This window comes from Triturus cristatus, chromosome 7 (assembly GCF_964204655.1).
Source record: "Triturus cristatus chromosome 7, aTriCri1.1, whole genome shotgun sequence".
NCBI classification, from domain to species: Eukaryota; Metazoa; Chordata; class Amphibia; order Caudata; family Salamandridae; genus Triturus; species Triturus cristatus.
This window is the reverse complement of record NC_140590.1, coordinates 1,700,460,522-1,700,480,272: the sequence shown is the minus strand read 5'-3', so window position 1 is coordinate 1,700,480,272 and position 19,751 is coordinate 1,700,460,522. Positions and strand designations below refer to the sequence as shown.

At 45.4% G+C, this 19,751-nt stretch overlaps 1 protein-coding gene across 1 annotated transcript in view; it reads right to left on the bottom strand.

Moving 5' to 3' along the window:
- The window catches only part of LOC146812810 (alpha-2-macroglobulin-like protein 1), a 630,734-nt gene that overhangs the window by 193,771 nt on the left and 417,212 nt on the right, over positions 1-19,751 (bottom strand). Inside the window, exons 25-26 of the mRNA XM_085615203.1 lie at positions 11,216-11,392; positions 10,346-10,427 (exon numbers count right to left, since the gene is read on the bottom strand). Coding sequence (XP_085471329.1) covers positions 10,346-10,427; positions 11,216-11,392 — 259 coding nt within the window. The remainder of the gene's footprint in view (positions 1-10,345; positions 10,428-11,215; positions 11,393-19,751) is intronic.

Below are 19,751 nucleotides of genomic sequence, written 5' to 3'. Positions count from 1 at the left end.
TTGTTTAAAAATTAGCTTAAACATTGACACTACCGACATTGACAAGGGCGTGTAGCCGAAACGCGTCTGTCGGGTGTTCATTTTGTTCGTGGCTAATAAATTAAAGAGATTACAATCCTCCAGTGTGCGCCTCAATTGGGGTCCGAGAGAAAGACTATCGAATGGGAGTACATATATATATATATATGCACTGACTTGGCTCCGTGATGTTGGACCCCTGGCGCTTCTGTAAATCCGGTGCGACGCCTCAGTAGAGCCACACTGAAGAATTATTCACCATCACATTTCTTCCAAGAAATAATTGGCGCGCACTCACAAAGCTCTGTATTCTTGATCCCCAAAATCTTTTATTCAGCTTATTTTCGTTTCAAAGTTGAGGGACAAACCAACGCGTTTCGCTATCCACTGATAGCTTGGTCACGGTTAGTGTTGCTCCTTCAAACCCACCAATAAGAAAGGTGATGCGAAGTCATGTGATTCTTACATTGTCAATCAACATTGAATGTTTTTACCCTAAAGGATTCTGGTACTCGTAGTCAAAATAACCCAAAACCAACCATGAGTTAATGCGTATAAGTTATAAACATTATCTTTTTCTCCTGTCTATGTTTATATACAACTGTGAATGTCCTCTGTTGAAATCCTTTAAACAATAACTGTGCCAGATTGCCACGACAGAAAATATTTGGTGTATGTTCCACCTAACGATCTTTTTAAACAATAGGCATTTATATTCATGTAAAATTTGAATAAAGTTACAACCTCATTGAATAACGCTTAAAGCCCTCCAGTGGGCTATTATTGTGATTCATGGTTGTTTCATACTAGGGACACCGGGTTTATGCGTCATTTGAGTAACTGTATTTATAACTCGAAATTTTTAGCCTATCTCCTTACAGAGTTGCCCTCTGTAAGGAAGCCACACACCAGAGGTACGTTTTCACCTCTGGTGTGTGGCTTCCTTACAGAGGGCAACTCTTTGGTTTTGGATATTTTTCGGCCGGTCCGGTCGAGAGGAAGCCCCGTCGCGAAGCGATCTCAAGCTGGCAACCAGTGGTGCTTCGCTGTCAAGAGACCAGAGGAGCCGCGAAGAAAGTTCTACAGTGCAGTATGTCTCACAGTGACTCTTTCCAAACCCACTTGGATTTGAATTGAAGGTCGAATTGTTGGCAGAGCATACTGCTCACTTGAGAAAGAAGTACAGCACTACGAAGGCCAGCAGGCAATGCGCCTGCGAACTCCCACTGAGGCGGGCCCTACAACGACTATCAGGTGCTGTATAAAACCGTCATGCACTGCCAAAGACCGTGTTCGCCCATGATTAAGTGCAGAGGTGCACGAAACGCGTCGGGCGCTTAAAGACTCTTGGAAGTGTCCTGATTTCCTGCTGCAGCTTTCCTCAATAAAAGCGGTGAAAACGTACCTCTGGTGTGTGGCTTCCTTACAGAGGGCAACTCTTTGGTTTTGGATATATATATATATATATATATGTCACCAACAATCCCGATAATGGAGAAGGCTGTCAGATAGGGCGGTCCGAGTAGGGGTAATCGGCAGCCCCAATTATGAAACTCCAAACTTTTCTTATACAAAGAGTAAACACGGACTCCCAGGAGATTTGCAGTTCTAAAGCTTGTTTAATAGACTGCACACAACACAACGCGTTTCAGCTTTCGCCTTGTTCACGCGAACAAGGCGAAAGCTGAAACGCGTTGTGTTGTGTGCAGTCTATTAAACAAGCTTTAGAACTGCAAATCTCCTGGGAGTCCGTGTTTACTTTTTGTATAAGAAAAGTTTGGAGTTTCATATATATATATGTATATATATATATTCATTACATCTAAAGTAAATGATGAAATTATCAAAAACATTGAGAATATTCGTTCAATATTATTTTTTAATAGATATATGTAAATAAATAAATATATATATAGTAGCATATATGTGTATTTTATTTTTGTAAATAAGTATAAATAGATATATTTATTTTAATATTAATTAAATATATTTAAATTGTATTATTTTACTGTTACTTTTTAATATATTATGGGCCTGATTATGATCTCTGCGGTGTCGGAACTGACCGACCTTGGGTCGGCAGTCCGAAACAGCAATTACGATGTCACTGCACATGGTGTGGTCACAAACTCCTATTTCCCTATGGGAGCCTGTGCTGCGGTCGGAAACCGGCAGCAGCACAAGCTCCCATAGAGAAATGATGGGAGTTACTGTAAATCCCTGCACTGTGTGGCAGGCACCTCAAGTTGCCTGCCACACGGTGCAAGGATTTACAGGGTGGCACCAAAGGTGCCCCCCGGCCCTCAACCGGAGGCTGGGGAAGGAGGTGGGCCCTGCAAGCGGCCCCCAAAGTCGCTTTCCGACAGGCTTTCCATGTCAGAAAGCCCAACATGGAAAGTCTGTCAGGAAACTGACATCATAATCCCGATGGCAGAAACGCAGAGCGTATGGAATTATGTGGCGGTTCCGACTGGCTGACAGGCTCCTTGACCACGTCCAAAGCCAGTTGGATTGACCGGCCAGTTTGGACTCCGACCGCAGTCGTTGAAATACAGTGGTCAGACTTCAAACCAAGGATGTCGGTCAGTAACCCTCCGACGAGCGGTCAGAGGCTTACTGACATCCTAATCATGCCCTCAATGTCTTATAATTATATATATTTAAAAAACAATACTTTTGACAAAGATATGAGTTATAATGATATTTTGAATCCTGTATTATTGTCATTTACATTATAAAGATAGAATGATAAGATTTTTGACATCGATATTTCTGTCACGATATTTTTTTTAGGACAATATTTTCAGTTTCGGTATTGTGTCACTGAACCATTGCTGAGCAGTTCCACCCTACCAATTACCTCCAAGATCATGATCCTGAGTGAGGCAGCTGCCGCAGCCTGTACCTGGGGGAAGCTGCAGCAGGGAGGGTGGAAGCCAGGTTGCTCCAATGCACTGCCTCATATGCTACAAAACCCCATAGGTACAAATGTAATGCATAGCCTGCGCAAGGGCTAAAGACTGAGTGCACACAGAGGAGTCTGCCGCTATTGCTAAGACCTTTCTCTAATAAGGGGTAAAAAGGCATTGAGAATGAAGTTGTGCAATTAACATGTGAGGGAAATTAAGTCATCTGCACCTGTGTATAATACTTGCCGAAAAGCCCTAGTGTGTTGGGGACTATAGATATATGATCTCAAACGTATCAAGAGGAAAGGCAGCTAACAGAAAGACACCAGGAGTAAGAGGTGTAGTTCCTCACTTCTATTGCAACATAGGGCCTGCTTACGATGTCGGTTGGAATTGCTTCCGACGGACACCCTCTCGTGCTCGGGACCAACCAACTTCTGGTCCGTGGTTCCGACCGCCTGATTACGATGCGACCGAACACTGTTTGGTCGCATGCTCTCTTTTCTCTATGGGATCCTGTGTTATGACCGTACACCGGCCTTAACACAAGCTCCCACAGGGAAATGAGTGGGTGTTTGAAAACCCTTCTCCCTGTGGCAGGCACCCCATGGTGCCTGCCACACAGTGCAGGGATTTACAGGGGTGCGCCATGGGTGCCCCCTCAGACCACAATGCAAGGCGGCCCTGATAGGGGCCCCCAAAGTCGCTTCTGATAGCAGTTCCATGTCGGAAAAGCCAGCACGGAAAGGCTATCGGAAACCGACATTGTGTAATCCCGACGGCAAAAAAGCCGTCCATAGGGGATTACAGTGTGGTTCTGACTGCCCGGAATACTCAAGAGCCGGTCGGAAACGTGCCAGACTGACCGAGCGGTTTATGCTCCGACCGCCGACATGTAGTTGGGCGGTCGGACCTTAACCCGACCGAGTCAGTCGGAAAGACTACAACTGTGTCGGTCAGCTTCTGACCAGCGGTTGGAGGCCCCATAGTTTTCAGTCCTGTATATTTTTTCCACCAATTGTGCAGTATATAGTTCTTCAGTGTCTTTAAAATACTTTTTTCCATATAAATAAGCACTAGGTTGGACATTACATTGTTGTGCCTGTTGGTTGACTGTTGCGTTCTGAGTTCTTGCTCAGAAATTGAAGGCATGGTTTTAAGCTCAACAATGATCAGCTGAGGGGTAACACAGGTCTGCTACACATCTTCTATGAATTTTTTTGACTACAGGGAAGTGCCCCATCATGACTATTAAACAATGACCAGTCCTTAAACAGGGTACAAGAGTGACCTTTAGGCACAGGTATAAGGCCCTTATGCCCTCGTGTATTGCATGGTATGAATGCATACTAGGCAGGAATGATAGGAGCCCTAAAGAAGGCCGTTACATTTTTGCCATTTTTCTTTCGGCCGAAACATGTTGGTAATACATTTTGGATGGATGGAGCTTTGACCTTTATCAAAGATCCAAAGAAAAACTTCCTTTAATCATGTATAGAGTATCAACCAAATAAAAGCAATACCTTGAGGGTATACCCTAATATATTTGTATAACCTATTTGGATCTCTGTTTTCATCCAGTGACAATTTATAAGGAGCTGCCAGGAATGGTTGAGTCCACCAAAGTCAAATTTACCTTCCTTGGTGTGGATAGGTCACCAATGATGAAGCATGCCATGATAGGTTGTGGGTGATGTGACATTTCCAAATATCTTTGAAAATCTGCAGGGTTCAGGAGGCTACCACAGATAATTCACTTTACCTAGGCACCTGTTGTGTAAGGTAGAAGTTTAAGGTTCTGAGCTTGCCAAATGATTCCCATGTGAGATAGGGTCTTCACCATGTGTCTGTGTGAAGATGGGCAATCATGCATGATACACTGGGGCATAGTGCGAAGTGGCTGGTCTGGAACCCAGTAGTAGCAGTGCAAAAGAGTGAAATAAATAGAGTTAAGCAATCCGGGCTGAATTTGAGCTAGGGTGTGCCAGTCCTCCATATATCCTCTCATTTAGGGGACCAAGACTTTTGCTAGGATGATGACAGCTCAGGCTCTGCAGAGCACTGCTAACTGTGCATGCTCTGTTTTGGGGATTTTGTCAATACATAACTCTGCAAGGGGGTAGCTATAAAACAAAAATACCCCCTCCAACCACTAGAAACATATCGCTAATCACTCAGAGCACTTGAGTCAATACAGCTGACATACATTCCTTTCAACCTTTCACCCTCATACCATCCTGTTCATTCACCCAACCTTCCATCTATTCATCCACCCATCTGTCCATCCCTTCACTTTTCCACCCACCCATCCATTCCCACCCAAATGTACTTTCACGCAAGCATCTAACCACCCATGCACCCATCCACACATCCTTATACCCATAAATAATCTCCAAGTCACTCTTCTCGCTATGTCCATTCTTCTTTTCTTCACTCTTTCGCTGTCCATCCTTTCACTCTTCCATCACCCTTCCATCCATTTATCCTTTCACCATTACATTCATTCGTTTTTTTCAAACTTCCATTTCACCTTACACCGTCTTCCTTCTTTTCTTACATGTTTCCTGCCTTCCTATCATGCTTCCTTCCTCCTACCAATCTTTATTTCCCCTTTCTCTTAACATCTCTTTTTTCTTTTGTGCTTACTTTTTTCTAACTTTTGTTATTTTTAGCTGATTTTCTCTCTTTGTGTTTTCCCCTATTTTAATTCTCTTTTTCCTTCATTGTGTATACCAGACCAAGGCCCACAGTAATCTTTCATTCTATTCTCTAACAGTGTTACTTATGAGCATGTTATCTGCATAAAGAAGAGGCCCATAAACAACCAATTAATGATCAAACAGAACACCAGCACATTAGGCCTAATAGCCCTGTTTAAGCTGCTAAATTTGGGGGTTCCCTACGCCACTGTTGCTACGCAACAGTGCAAGTATTTAAGTGACCTGTCACAAGTCCACCAAGGAGTCTGTGCAGGCATACACTCTGAAAAGGGCTTGTTAATCCCCATCTTGCCTCCCACCTCCACATCCCATGCAGGAAGGAGAGCTTGAGCTTATATACGTTTAGTAGCCACTTCACCTTCACGCATGCCACAGGGCTCTTGCTACCCATGAGTTTGTGACTGATCTTGGAGGCCACAGACATCTTGATAATAAGTCTAGAGAAATAAACCACGGAAAGTGCTTCACTTTTAGACCTGCTGATTCCACAGCTCCACGGTTCTTGCTCCAGTCAGTGTTACCTTCACCTCGCACTGTAGGGTGCTCGTTGCCAGAATAAAAGTTCTAAAAGGGCTTATCCACAGGCTTGAGTTTTTTGGTGTACAATAAACGAAGGGACTAATTACTAGTCTGGCCAACCGCCATACTCACGGCGGCGCAGAGGTGGTGGTCCAGCCACCGCTGTACCAGCGGTCTGAATACAATATCACAACTTTGACGGTCAGACCGCCATTGCACCACCACAGCTGCCAGGAAATTGCCGTTCCCTGGTGGTGGCCATCAGGGCCACAGTAATATGCTGGGGGTGCCGCTGTGGCACCGCAATGCATATTACGATTTTCAGGACCACCAGCGGTATCATGGAGGTCTTTCCTCAATGAAAAGGATGGTGGTCCTGAAACAAAGTTGACCATTTGCATGGAAATGCATACAGAGGGGCACAACATGTTCTCCCCCTGTATGCATGAACCCGAGTTCCTGCAAGGCATGGACTTTACAGTCCATGCCATGCAGGAACTGTTTTTGACATTCCCATTGCAGTGCTCATTTCAGAGGCACCGCTGTGGGACCACCAAAAAAAGCCCACCAGTCACAAGGAAACTCGTAATCTGGTGGGCAGTGGGCACACTGGTTTGATGATGTGGGAGTGGGCCATTGCTGTGGTGGTCCACTCCTCCACTGCCAAACTCTTAATTGGGCTCTTAGGGGCTTAATACAAGCCCCTTGCGCTGCCGGTGCATCACCTTTTATATGGGAGAAAAAGTCAAATACCAGTGGTGCAAGGGGCTTGTAAATAAGCCCCTAAGGGACACATTTATCCTGGTAGTGCACTGCCCTTGCGGCACACATGAGAGCATATTTACAAGGGCATTGTGCCACCGGAGCTGCACTTTTTACGACGCTATGGTGGCGCAATGCCCTGATCCACATTTACAATGCAGCGCTAAGCCACTTTGCGTGGCTTAACTCTGCATTGTAAATATCGTACCCTTTCACGCAGTTTTCTGCGTCAAAGGTGTGTGCAATGGGTGTTGCTGTGGGTGTACCCACGCAACACTCATTGCTTTTTGACACTGCCCCAGATTTACAAGGATGTGTAAATCTGAGGCAGGGCCAAAAACTAACGCCATTCAAAAGGAGGCGTTAGAGTGGTGCAATGAGAAGAAAGAATTTATTTCTTTTCATTTGTTGCTCTTTCTATGTGTACTGCATTCTGCAGCACTCATTGAAGGATCAAATTTCCGTTAATGATTGTTTATGTGTAGGAAACACCCTTGCACCATGGCGCAAGGATGCCTGATTTGGCGCTCGGCAGCTTTTTTAGCACTCGCACAGGGGTCAGCACAGGGATGCGCTATATTCTTGTTAAGACGGCACTTCCCTGCATCTTTGAAATGACGCAGCTCGGCGCAGCAGATTTGCTTGTGGCACTGTGCTGTGCCATTTCATTGTAAATATACCCCATGGTGTCGCAAGGGCAATGCCATACCCAAGTTACATTTACCAAGCAACGCCGAAGTATGGCTGCTGCTGGTGGATTCAGTTTGCAGTCCGCTCCCTCCCCAACTTCACGGAGATGTCTGATCTTCTTCCAATGTTGAGCAGGCACTGCAGTCAAGGTGTTTCTGAGGCCCAACATAAAAACACCACCCAAAGTTGAGTACTGCCCACCCACAGGAGTTCAAAGGGGTTTAATCCCTAGAAAGTTTGACATGTGTCCCTGGCTCTGTGAGGCGCACAGCAGCATTGCAGCAGCAAGTTTTTCCCTCGAGGCAGTCAGAGCTCAGGTTTTCTCACACAGGGGATGCAATTTCAACTCCTCCAGATTTGCATGACGATTGTGTTGGGCACACAATTATGGGCACAGTTGTAACTGGGATTATAGGTCACTTTCATTCCTGCCCTTCTGTTCTTTCTCCAACAAACCTCCTGATCACTCCCAAGCCAGAGAAGAGGCCAAGGCAACCCCCCAGGCCTAATGGATGCTTTGGTGGCACACTGGGACAGGTGAGCCCCCACAAACTCCAGGCAGTAACACTGTGAAAAGAATGTGATGTCACCAGGACGATTTACTCAGTCAGGCTCCTTTGGGCTGCCCCACTCCCGGCAGTTATAGCCGGCCATCTCTTTAAGGTAGACTCTCCATGCAAGTATGCCTCCAGCACCCTCCTCTCAGCAGGCCAGGCATGATTCTATTCCAAGCAGATCTACAGCTTCTTTAGCATCTTGTTGACTTCAGGTAACACCCCCTCGCGTCTGGGAAGCTGGCTGTCAAGACTACAAGCCCTGCATCTCAGAATATTGTCCCGACAGCATGTGAGTGTCACTTAGACTGGTCAGTGAGAACTTCTGGAATCTTGACTGGCAGTGTCAGTCCTTCTCTTATATTTCTATCTCACAAATGTTTTGTAATTCACACCTGCTATACTGGAACCAGTTCAAGGTGGTTCCTTCACCTTATGTATCCCTCTTCAAGCCAGAAACAATGTTTAGAATAAACGTGGTGGCCATCTTGGAACAGTATTGTGCTGTTTTTCCAATTCAAAGATGGCTATTGCATTTAAAATCAATATGGGGACCGTCTTAATTTTTACAATATAAAACAAGTATTGGCAAAAACAACTCGATTTAACTTGCTGACATATAAAAACACAGGCATATATTCCTGCTCTAGCACATTAATGGTAGATCAATTGCATTTGCTCGTACTTGTTTAGTATGTCTTAACAATTTTCTGTCACTTGTTAGTTTCCTTCTTTTCAGAAATAGTCTTCCTGGGTATGCCTGTAGGAGAGTACACTCAAAGGATATTTAATAATGAATATTGCCGCAGAAGTGCAACACAGATATTTCTGTCCTCAATTGTGAACTAACGTATTGTAATCGTACTGTTGTTTGTGACAGCTCATGAGTTACATTTTTTGCTCTCTACTTTACTATTTGCCACTCCCTCACAGCTGCTTTGTTGGAGGTATTTATTGAAACACAGTGACAGTCTCCTTTGAGGTGAGTCGGTTGCTCATGTTAGCCAACCCTACTGATTTCGGTGGAAGCCTATGGATTTTTATGGAAAACTGAAGCCTGTAGCTGTATCTAAGTCATCCTATTGTGTTAACGGAAATTCTGCATTGAGCCTTTTAAGTCAACCTCTTTCTTTTCATCCATCCATTCTCTCACTCTCCTCTCTTTCTTCTACCTCTCTGGATGCTTCATATCTCTCGCTTCCTCTTCCCTCCATCTCTTTCTGTCTCTCTGTTGAAGTCCCTGTGCCTGCTGCAGTTATCCTCGGGGGTCCTAGGGAAAGTGTGAGAGGATCCAGTAGCCGACCTGGGCTTTCACAGCCAGCTTCCAAGCACCCCAGCCCACAAGGGAAATGTCCGGCCCTGACAGCACCTTGAAAATACATGCCTGCAGCACCTGTTAGATTAACTGACTGACAACACTGCAATGAACTGATGTGTGCTGCCCAAATATGGAGTGGTGAGGTTAAGGTTGGCTATAGTCCGGGCGTAGCTTCAGGGGCGTGTTTGGGGTGTTACAGCCCCCTAATAATTGTATTTTCTCATCAATAGTTGGGTACAGGTGCTTTCAGTCTGGGATGGTGAGGAGTCTGTCAGATTTCACCTGGGATCTTTGCATGTACACACTGACAAAATCAACCGAACATTCTGTCTCATCTCTGTTTTGAAAGTCCTCAAAATGTTGGTTATTTTACAAAATATTGCATTTCTCTCACTTACTACATCTACCAATCTGCATTCCTTTTCCTTTCCACTGCCCCTTAAGTCCCTCTCAGGCACCCTAGATATGACAAGTATGCATTTTAACATTATTTGCCAGCATGAAAATCTGAAGTTCACCCCCCAATCTTAATGACCAAGTTACTCCCCTAGCTATAGTGCTCCAAAGTTATTCATTTGTGCCATATAATTTATTTCTCATGATGTCACTTGTGTTTTAAGCTCCCTTTTATATTCACATGAGCAGCATCCAATGTCATGCAATATGATTACTTGTGATTCCATCATTGAGACCAGGGTCATTAGATGTCATTTTGACTTACGTCATCATCTTGAATCCTACTTCTTTGATCAGACAATGTCAATACATTTGGGATTCACTTATTTTAAAAACCGTGTAGGTAGCCAGTGTAGGTAGCCAGTGACTCCACAGGGTTCGTTATTGCTTGAGACTCACCATGTGTTACCATCTCCGTCGCTCTCCCCAAAGGCACTGTAGGAACCATCTTTGTGTTTGTAGTTGAGTTCTCTTTGATACCCTGAAAAAATAAAACAACAAAACCGAAATGTAGTTGATGGATGCAAGATCAGTGCTGTGAGGTTTCATATCAAGGCGCTTCTCCGCCAGGAGAGAAGGCTATCATTTTGTCAGAAACTAGTTTCTAACTAACTGCAGAGAGGTCTGCTCTTCAACTCAAACAGGGTGTACAGCTCAATTCCTACACTGCTACAAGACATACTTGGTTACCACCTGCAAAAAAGACATTGTCTGTTCATCCCCAGAGATGACTGAGGACCTCAATCTCTTCAAAGCAAAAATCCCTATCCTAACCGGGGGAATAGGTAGCAAATAGATCTATGTTGCTATAAAAAATATACATTGACAATTGCCAACATGTACATTGGCGTATAATCCTGAGGTACTCTTGGGACAGAAAATACCATATTCCACAAGTATATTTGAAGCCACGCTGACAACCTTTTACAGTCAATGATGTTAACATTACTAAGAAACCTATTTTAAAATTTCACTCATTATGGATGACCTGCCACCAACAGCCCCAGTAAATCAGCCACAAATGAACAGTTTGGCCATAGTTAAAGTGTTCCAAGCAGCACTCACAGCTCACCCTGACCAGTTTTGATGGCTGGATCATAGTCTGGTGATCCCTTCAACTTACAAACATTCATTTGATTTCCTTGGAATGTCATTGACTCTTGGTGACTTCTGTCCCACAGTAGATCTATCCATCCCTTATCGTTACTGCTTTAACTTTCCCTGCAGCCAATTTGCTTCTGAAGTACCTTGCTCCATATGATCACCTACCGCTGCTCATGTATCCCACAGCCGTGGTCTTGATCGCTGTCGTCAGCTGCCCCGTTTTCTCCAGATACTGCAACACGTAGATAATGGGGGCAAATGTCAGCATGTTCTGCTCCCCGCAGCCGTATGGCATCTGAATCAGATTGCCAAGGTTCTGCAACGTCGACCCCATGATATCACCTTTAGAGAGAAAAAGAATCCTGAGTCAGGTGGCAACACCCGAAAGACATGTCATTGGTTCATCAACAGCATTAAAAAGCTATTAATCAAAATCTTTTGTCTTTCACTTTTAAGGGGGGTGGTGCAATGACAGCAAAGCGACACTTACTTCAGACTGAAAGGGGTACAAACCAGTGACTCTGCTCTTGTAATCCTGCTACGCATACCTATTCTCTGGGGTTTCCATGTGAGAGCCAACTGGACAAGGTTCCTCTTACTTGTAGACTTCAGAGAGACCAACACACTGCACCCTAGATTTTCCTACTCTTTGGACAATCCAAAGGCTCCATACACAGAGGAGTCAAGGCACACATGACTCAGCACGGGTAGTCACCCAGAGACTCCAGGAAGTACACAGTTGGTACCTCTTTTCATCAGCGTCTGTGGGATAGATGCAGTAGAACCTCTAGCCTTCTCTTTGTCCTTCTGACAGTGACACAAATCAATGTGGGTGGTGATCCAGTAGAGAGTCATCACACCTCAGATGCCAGTTCCAGTTACTGGTGGCCCTTATCCCCATCTCCCCAGATGTTCCTCCCAGCTATGTTTCACATTGCACTGGAAAAGCTGCACTTCATTGACTGCCCTTTTTTAACAGGACAATTAAGAAGCCTCTTGAAGAGCCAGGCAATCAAAAGCCATCCCGAGACTTCAGTCACAACTAGCAGCAAATGGGGCACGGAGTATTGTTAGGAGCAATACCCCTTATCTATGACTGTTGAGGTGCTAACACTGAAAAGGTTCACTGCTTAAAGCTACTTTATTTAAATGGCCTACATGTTCTATTTTAAGCTGGTCAGGCACACACAGACTACTCATCCAGGTACTACTTTAAAGACATGATTTTTTTGTCTTGGATGTGTATTGTATGCAGCATCTCTTTTAATTATACTAACTCTACATGCATTGTCTACTTCTGGGATTGTCATCAGCCACTTTAGGTCTCAGAATAGTGGGTTTGAGTTCCCCTTTGTAAACAGATACCTACAAGTTGTAGGGTATCATTTTCTTGTTGAGCCAAATACCAGAACTTAATAAGTAGCGGCACTCATAAGACGCGGTCAGTTGACTATGTTTTAAATTTGAGTTGGTAGACTGAAGGGCTATGGTTCTAGATATTTTTCCAAAACACCAAGAGAGTGCAGAGTGGGGGCGTTTTCACTTTGATGGGAAAACGCATCTAAAGAAGATATTGATTCAACATCTTGTGCCCAGGAGACGATACCCATCAGCACCCAATACCCAGATAAACTGTTTGAGATTTAAGAATACCTTAAGGAGTATGACTGTCTATTTTGTTTATTTATTTCTATATAATTGTCAACATGTAAGTTGAAGGGCAAGAACTCGATCACAGGATACAAGATTTTAACATCTTGGCCAAAAAGGCTACAGCAGATTAGTGTTGTCTTCGAGATGTTCAACGCTGACTTTGTGGGTGGGTTTTATCATCCAACAAACCAGCCCTGATCAGTCAGTGACTGACTTGCCCAAGTACATCAGCGTATGGTCCATAACGGCCTCTGCACTTATGCACATAAAAATAAATCTTGCCTCTCGGACCCGGAGGTCCAGGGGGGCTTCTTTAGGAGAGGCATCAAGCCAAGAGTGTACTTCCCACTCCCACAAGTAAGCTCCAGAATCTTGGAGTCTGATAGGACTCTGAATCATTATTCTCCATTAAAGGTGCAACATTGTGCACATTACACCAGTCTTGAAGTCTCCTGAATGGCTGCCAATTAAATACAGGATAGTCTGTAAATTGATGTCTAGTCCACGTGGCCAACATAGCAGTATTAAGGAGGACCATTGCAAATTGTTTACTGCTTAGTTATATAAATTTCACCTAGCAGGTGCGCCTCACATTGCTACCACTGAGATACAAAGAATTTGGGGCAAGGCCTCAACTTTCCTCAACTTTTGTAAAAATAAAAAAACACCTACCATTGGGTCTCATTTTCTATGCCTTTTCACTTCAAAAGGGGTGACAAAAAACTGTGAAACAACTGTCACCTGTACAACAAAAAATACACAGCGAGGGTCTTTGAGTCTGGCCCAATTCAGCTATTGCTTGAAAAAAGTGCCTTTCATCTTCTGGATGAGCCCAAGGCATTTTGTGGATGTTTACATTTTGCAGTGGTGATTGGTAAAGGAGTCCGTCCCTGGCTTATGAGAGAGCTGCTGGTCAAGAGCTAAAAAGAAGTTGCACAGAGGCCTCTTCCTGCCTGCCACTGATTGTCAAAAACTGAACCGAGTGGCTGTTTTTCAGGCCCATGCTCAGCGGCTCTGGGTGTTGAAGCACAACATAGTGCTACACCGCCCATCACTGTTTTCCATACCTCTTTTTTTTAAGCATTTAGTCCAGAATGGTTTAACTGTTACTCCTCTTCCCTTGCTTATCCATCCCCTTCAAAGCACTTTATAAAATCACTGAAGAAAAGTAAAAAGTCTAACCAATCATCTACCAAAGAGGCTTAACAGATGAAATTCAACAGCAGTGAAATGTCTCCCTCCTAACTAGTTTGGACTAGCTGAACAAGTCCAAGAACAAGAACCTTCAGTAATAAGAAGAACCTTCAGTAATACTTATTCTGGTACAGACTCAATCTAGGCACATATTCTTTGCCTTTTGAACATTCCCCAGGTGTCAGACCAAATCTGGAAACATTTCAGCAGCATCTCTGCATGTTAAAAGGTGGTGCCTTTCGGCCCCGCACTGATGCCGTTCCGCTCCGGGAATGACATGCAGGGCCTATATAGACACCACTCCTGGAAGCTGAGGTCAGTTGCTTTTAAGACTTTCTATCAAACTGGTAGATTCTGGACTTGGGATCTTATTAATGGATAGAATCCAATCACAGAACGAGCAGAATAGGAGGGTCAGTGAGGAATCTGCTGCTAGCTAGAGTGTACTAGAAAGAGTATTACCAAAGGTAAGTAACTTGTTCTTCAGATATAGACTTCTAGCGTCAAAGTCCTCACCTTTTGAATAGATACCAAAGCATTACCTATTTGGTGGTGGGTCTGTGACAGGACTGAAACCAAATAGACCTGCAGGACTGAGCAAGCACAATGTCCCTCTTGGCGAACCTGACTGTCCAGCCAATAGTGCAACACCATGTCCTGTAAAGACCCTGTCATTGCACATCTCAAATTGTGGGAACAGTAATGTGCGTCTGAGCCCAATAGTGCAGAGCGACACCCACGTATCACATGGCCGATGTCTAGGACAAGGACTCTGCATGCTAATGCAGTGGTAGCAGCTTTGGCCCTTGTGTGAAGTCCTTCTGAAAGATGATCCAGTGGGGGGAGATGGTTGTCTTTTGTGCAGCCGTGCCTTTTTTGCTGCAGAGAACCCCACACAGAGCTGATCGTCGTCCTGGTGGCCTTTGGAACGATTAATGCAAAAGTTCAGCACTCTCTGGAGCGCAAGTGACGAAGTCTCTTCTCCTTCTTAGAGAGATGAGGCGGAGCATAGAATGCTGGCAGGATGATGGTTTGCCTGCAAAGATGCATGAGTCCGCAGCACCAGTTTTCTTGAAAGAAGGTATTGTAAGGTGGATTAACACAGAGAGCCTGAAGCTCAATCACTTGCTATGCTGAGGTAATGGCAATGAGTAACACAGTTTTGATGGTAAGAAGCAGTAAGGGGCAGCCGTGAAGCAGATCGAACAGAGTGCACACTGGGTAAGTAAGGACTGGATTAAGGTCCCATTGCGGCGTCACAAGGGGAGAAGGGGAAACATATGTTGTTGTCCTTGAATAGAAAACATTCACAATGGTGATTTAAATGGAGAGGGCTAATCTATGAACCGCAGGAAGGCCGAAATGGTCGAAATGTAACCCTTAACTGTACATAAAGCAAGGACTAGCCGGGCAAAGTGAGAACAAACAGCAAACCATAATATTTGTGGACTGAAGTGGGTCAATTTGGCATGTGGCCCACCAAAATAAAAAATGTTACCACCGACAGACATATATCATTTTCATCAAGGGATTTCTGACTACCAGGATAACATCAACATCCCTTGGAGGAAGGTGGAAAGTTTCAGCTGTCACCCGTTAGTCTCCACGCACAAAGGTGGAGATTGCGAAGGCCCGGGTGCAGATCCCTTCTCTGTTGCTGCGACAGCAGGTCCTCCAGAAGAGGCAGCATGATAGGGGGACATATGCTCAAGTCCAGGATTTCTTAAGACCATACTATCCACCCCGAATCCGGAGCTACTGGGATGACTTGAGCCCGGTCTGTCTTGATCTTCTTGAGAACTCAGGGCAGGAGTTATTATCGACAGAAAGGCAGGCAGGAAGTCCAAGCTCCACTCAAGGTAGAACGCGTCCTAGAGCAAGTCACGCTTTGGAAACTCCAGTGTTTGGAAGTGCTGACATTGCTCATTCTCAGCAGTGGCAAACAGATCGAGCCAAGGTTCTCCCCATTTGCGTAAGAGACCTTGCACCACTTCCAGTGCAACACTTGTGATCCGCTAAGTGCCTAAGGCTGAGCTTGTTTGCCTGGCATTTGATGATCCTGCCAGGTAGGTCACCACCAGGAAAATTATTAAACTGCAGAATGTTAATGTGAAGCTGTTACTCCACCGGTGACCAGAGGCTTCTGATCTACACCTATACCAGAAAGCCACCCCATCCTAAAAGCAATGCATGAATCAGCTCTGAGTATGGAGGAGAGAGGGGCTACCGCTGAACTAATCTTGGTCCAGCAACCACCACAGCAGATCTTTTGCAGTCTACTCCCAAATCTGAGTGTGGTCACAGAGATCCCCTTGATGTTGGACCCAATAGATCTTCTGATCCCACTGCACAACCCGCTTATGCCAACTGGTGTGCTCGGCCAGGAGGATGCAGGCAGCCATCAGTCCAGCAGCCTCAGAGTCAAACTCACTGAAATCTAGGGCAGAGGATGAAAGATCAGGATGATAGTCTGAGTGTCCTCGATTTTGTTTCCTGGGGAAAGGCACGAAATCTAACCATGTCAAGAATGACTCTGATGAAGGGGAGCCTCCGAGAAGGAGTTAGGTGTGCCAGCGGGAAGTTGATGTTGAGTCCTAAAAATGACAGGAGTTTAGTCATAGTCTGGAGACACCTGATGACTGCCTGGGGTGAGCCTGCCTTCAACAACCACTCGGCAACACAGTAGAAAACTGGAACCCCAGACCTTTGAAGATGAGCTACCATCACAGCCATCACTTTTGTGAACACTTGAGAGGCACTGATGAGACCAAAGGGGAGCACAGCAAACTGGAAAGGCTCCTGTCCAACCAAAAAGTGCTGATTGGCTGGCAGGATCGAAATATCATAATAGGCGTCCTGCATGACCAACATCACCATCCAGTCACCAGGGTTGAGGGCAAATAAGACCTGGTCCAGGGTGAACATTTTAAAGTTCTTACAGAGGGAGGCGTTGAGAGGGCTCAGGTTTCCATCCTTCTTGTGCTTCATCCTTCTTGTGCACCAGAAAGCAGGGAGAATAGCACTGCATCCTACTTCTGGCATCAGCACCCTCCCTATGGCCCCTTTGGCTAAAATGTCTTACACTCTCTGTCTCCAAATGGAGAGATGCTCCTCCGTCAGTTGCTGCGATGATTGTGGGACTTGCAGTGAGAAGGAAAGTAAAAGTAAGGCATAATTTTTACAGACAATCTGCAGGACCCACTTTCCAATGTGATCTCTTGCCAACCCACATAGAATTGGTGGATTCTGCTTCCAACTGGTTGGCTGTGACACCGTACACCAAATAGGTTTGGCGGGGTGTGGACGAGTGACATGCTGACCTTGGTTGCGGGGATGGTCGGCAGCACAGTTTCTCTGGCAAAACTATTGGGCTCTCTGCTGGGGAGGGACAGGCTGCACGAAGGAATGCCTCATCCAAAGCTACAAAAGTAATGCTAAATGTGCTGCTGGTGAGGCTGGGTAGAAAGGTCCAGAGAGCAAGTGGTGGCCCTACTCTTCTTGAAATGTTCAAGAGCAGAATAAGCCTTGTCCCTAAACAAGTGAGTTACATCAAACGGTATGTCCAGTTGATTGTAGCCACGCATGGCAGAAATGGCAACACTGGTGACAGTAACTCATTTAACTCAGTCAGTGGTGTCCAATCCACAAGAAATTGTGAACTTGGTCGCATCACAACCATCCTGACAGCACATGGCGAAGGTCTATAGGAACACCTTGGAGGACTTGCACCACCGACTCCCAAAGGGCATGAGTATAGCGGCCCAGCAAACAGGATGTGTTAACTGACTGCAAGGCCAAACTGGCAGATGAAAAGAGGCATTTTCTGAATGTCTCTATTCGCTTCAATTCCCTGTCAAGGGGAGTGGTAGGAATATTGTTGGGGGTGGTCTGCGGTGGGGGCCTGCACCGAGCCTCTCAGTAGAATTGTGCTGCGACAAAAAGACCGGGTGACCTGGAGCAGGGCGATGGAGTCTGGCAATTTGCCAGTTAAAAGGAGGGCCGGTGCAAGGCTTAGCGAAAGACCCTAGTAGGGTCTCTGTCAGTGCCACATTAAAAAGTCAGAGACACTCAGAAGCAGTCTGGCCAGGCTGCAGGACTTCCGTCAGGACATTTGTTTTCCCCTCTATAGTGGAGAGGTGGAGGTCAAGGACTTTGGCCGCCCTACACACAACCATGGAGTAGGATGCAGATTCTTCCATGGCTAAGCCAGGATTGGAGAAAAGGGCTGACTCTAGGGAAGCGTCCAGCTCACTATCATCTTGCAAGTCCTCATACCATTTGGCATCATCAGAGTCTGTTCCAAAAAGAGAATGTCAAAATTGTTGCCTTGCCTGGTGGTAAAGACCCCTCAGGTGGAATTCGGAACATCGGTGAGCCAGCATCATAAACGACAATTGGGGCCCTTTCTTTGGGCAGGAAAGCCGTTATTGGTGCTGACATGCCCAGAGTGGGTATGGGCTCCGGGGACAGTGTTGGTAAGGAGTCAAGGGTGGAAGTGGCTCACCGACAGCGAACACGCCAGCACTAATCCAGGTTCTATTCCGCTGAGCTCCTTTGGGCCCAAAGACCTGCCAGAGGGAGTAGGTAGACATCCAAAAAGCCAAAGCATATCTCAGCTAAACTCTTAAATCTGGCACAGGGTGGGTGAAGGACCCAGAAACTTGAGTTGTGCCAGAACCAGCCGCATAATCGCCTCTGAAGTTGGCCGACTTGGAAAGTGGGAACAGGACCATTGGCACCGCCCATACTCTTCATCTGGAGAGGGCAAAGGAGGGGAACTCCACTTCAACTTCTTGTGTTTTTTGTGCTTGTCTGGGGATTTGGAGCACAATGAAGACTGGCCTCGAGAGTCATTCCATCAACTATGAAAGCAGGACCGTGGACGCGCTTTGGACTTGCAATGGGACTTGGAACGTTCCAGTGCTGCATCTTCTTGAGCTGCATGACATAAAGGTTTGCCTTTTATTCCTTGATGGCCTTTTGGTTCACTGATGCACAGTCTCCACCGGTCTTGAAATCGTTGCTTGACCTCGGTTATCACAGGCAAACCTGGTCGGGATCTGTCACACACATCTGTTTGCGACAGTCCTTACAAGGCTTAAAACCTGTCATCTTAGGGGGAGATATCCCTTGCACAGAGTTGACAATTTGTGAGAATAATGGTAAAAGCAGTCTCTGAAAAATGAGAGAAGCTCTGGATCCACATCTTGAGAAGTAAAAAGAAAGTAACTGACATCAGCGCGCAAGAGTGGCACCAATATAGGTCCCTCAAGTAATGTCCAGAGCAGAATGGCATCAGTGTGGCACCTTCCAGCGTGCAGAGGTACTGTTGAAAAGTTTCTGGATACATGTTAATTACTGCATCAAAAACAACTGAGTAAACTGCCAGTGTCTGGACCCAGCCTGATGGCTGAGGAATACTCAAAATGTGAGGAATATGTGTCAAGAAGTCTCTATCAGAGATGGGCAGGTTGGGAACTACACAGCAGTTGGAAGGGCATGTGACATTTACAAATATGTCTTTCTGTTTCCTAGACTTCAGTTGACATTCCTCCTATTATGCATACATTAATCCTGTTCTTCTAATTCTACTTTCTTTGAAGGTTTTAATGTAGATTAAACAAATTGAGCTGGTACTGGGAGTAGATGAAGTTGCAGAGGCATAATGCAAGATGGTGGGATCGCCATGCAGAATGTGACTAATGGCTCCACAATCTCCCACATCTCCTTGATACACATTGGCCTTGGGTTGGATGGTGGCTCCCTAAAGGATTTGGGTCACCCATGCACTGCAGGGGCTGCAGGAGCCTGTGTTATGCCCCTATGCAGTTGCAATGGAAAGCTATAATGGTCG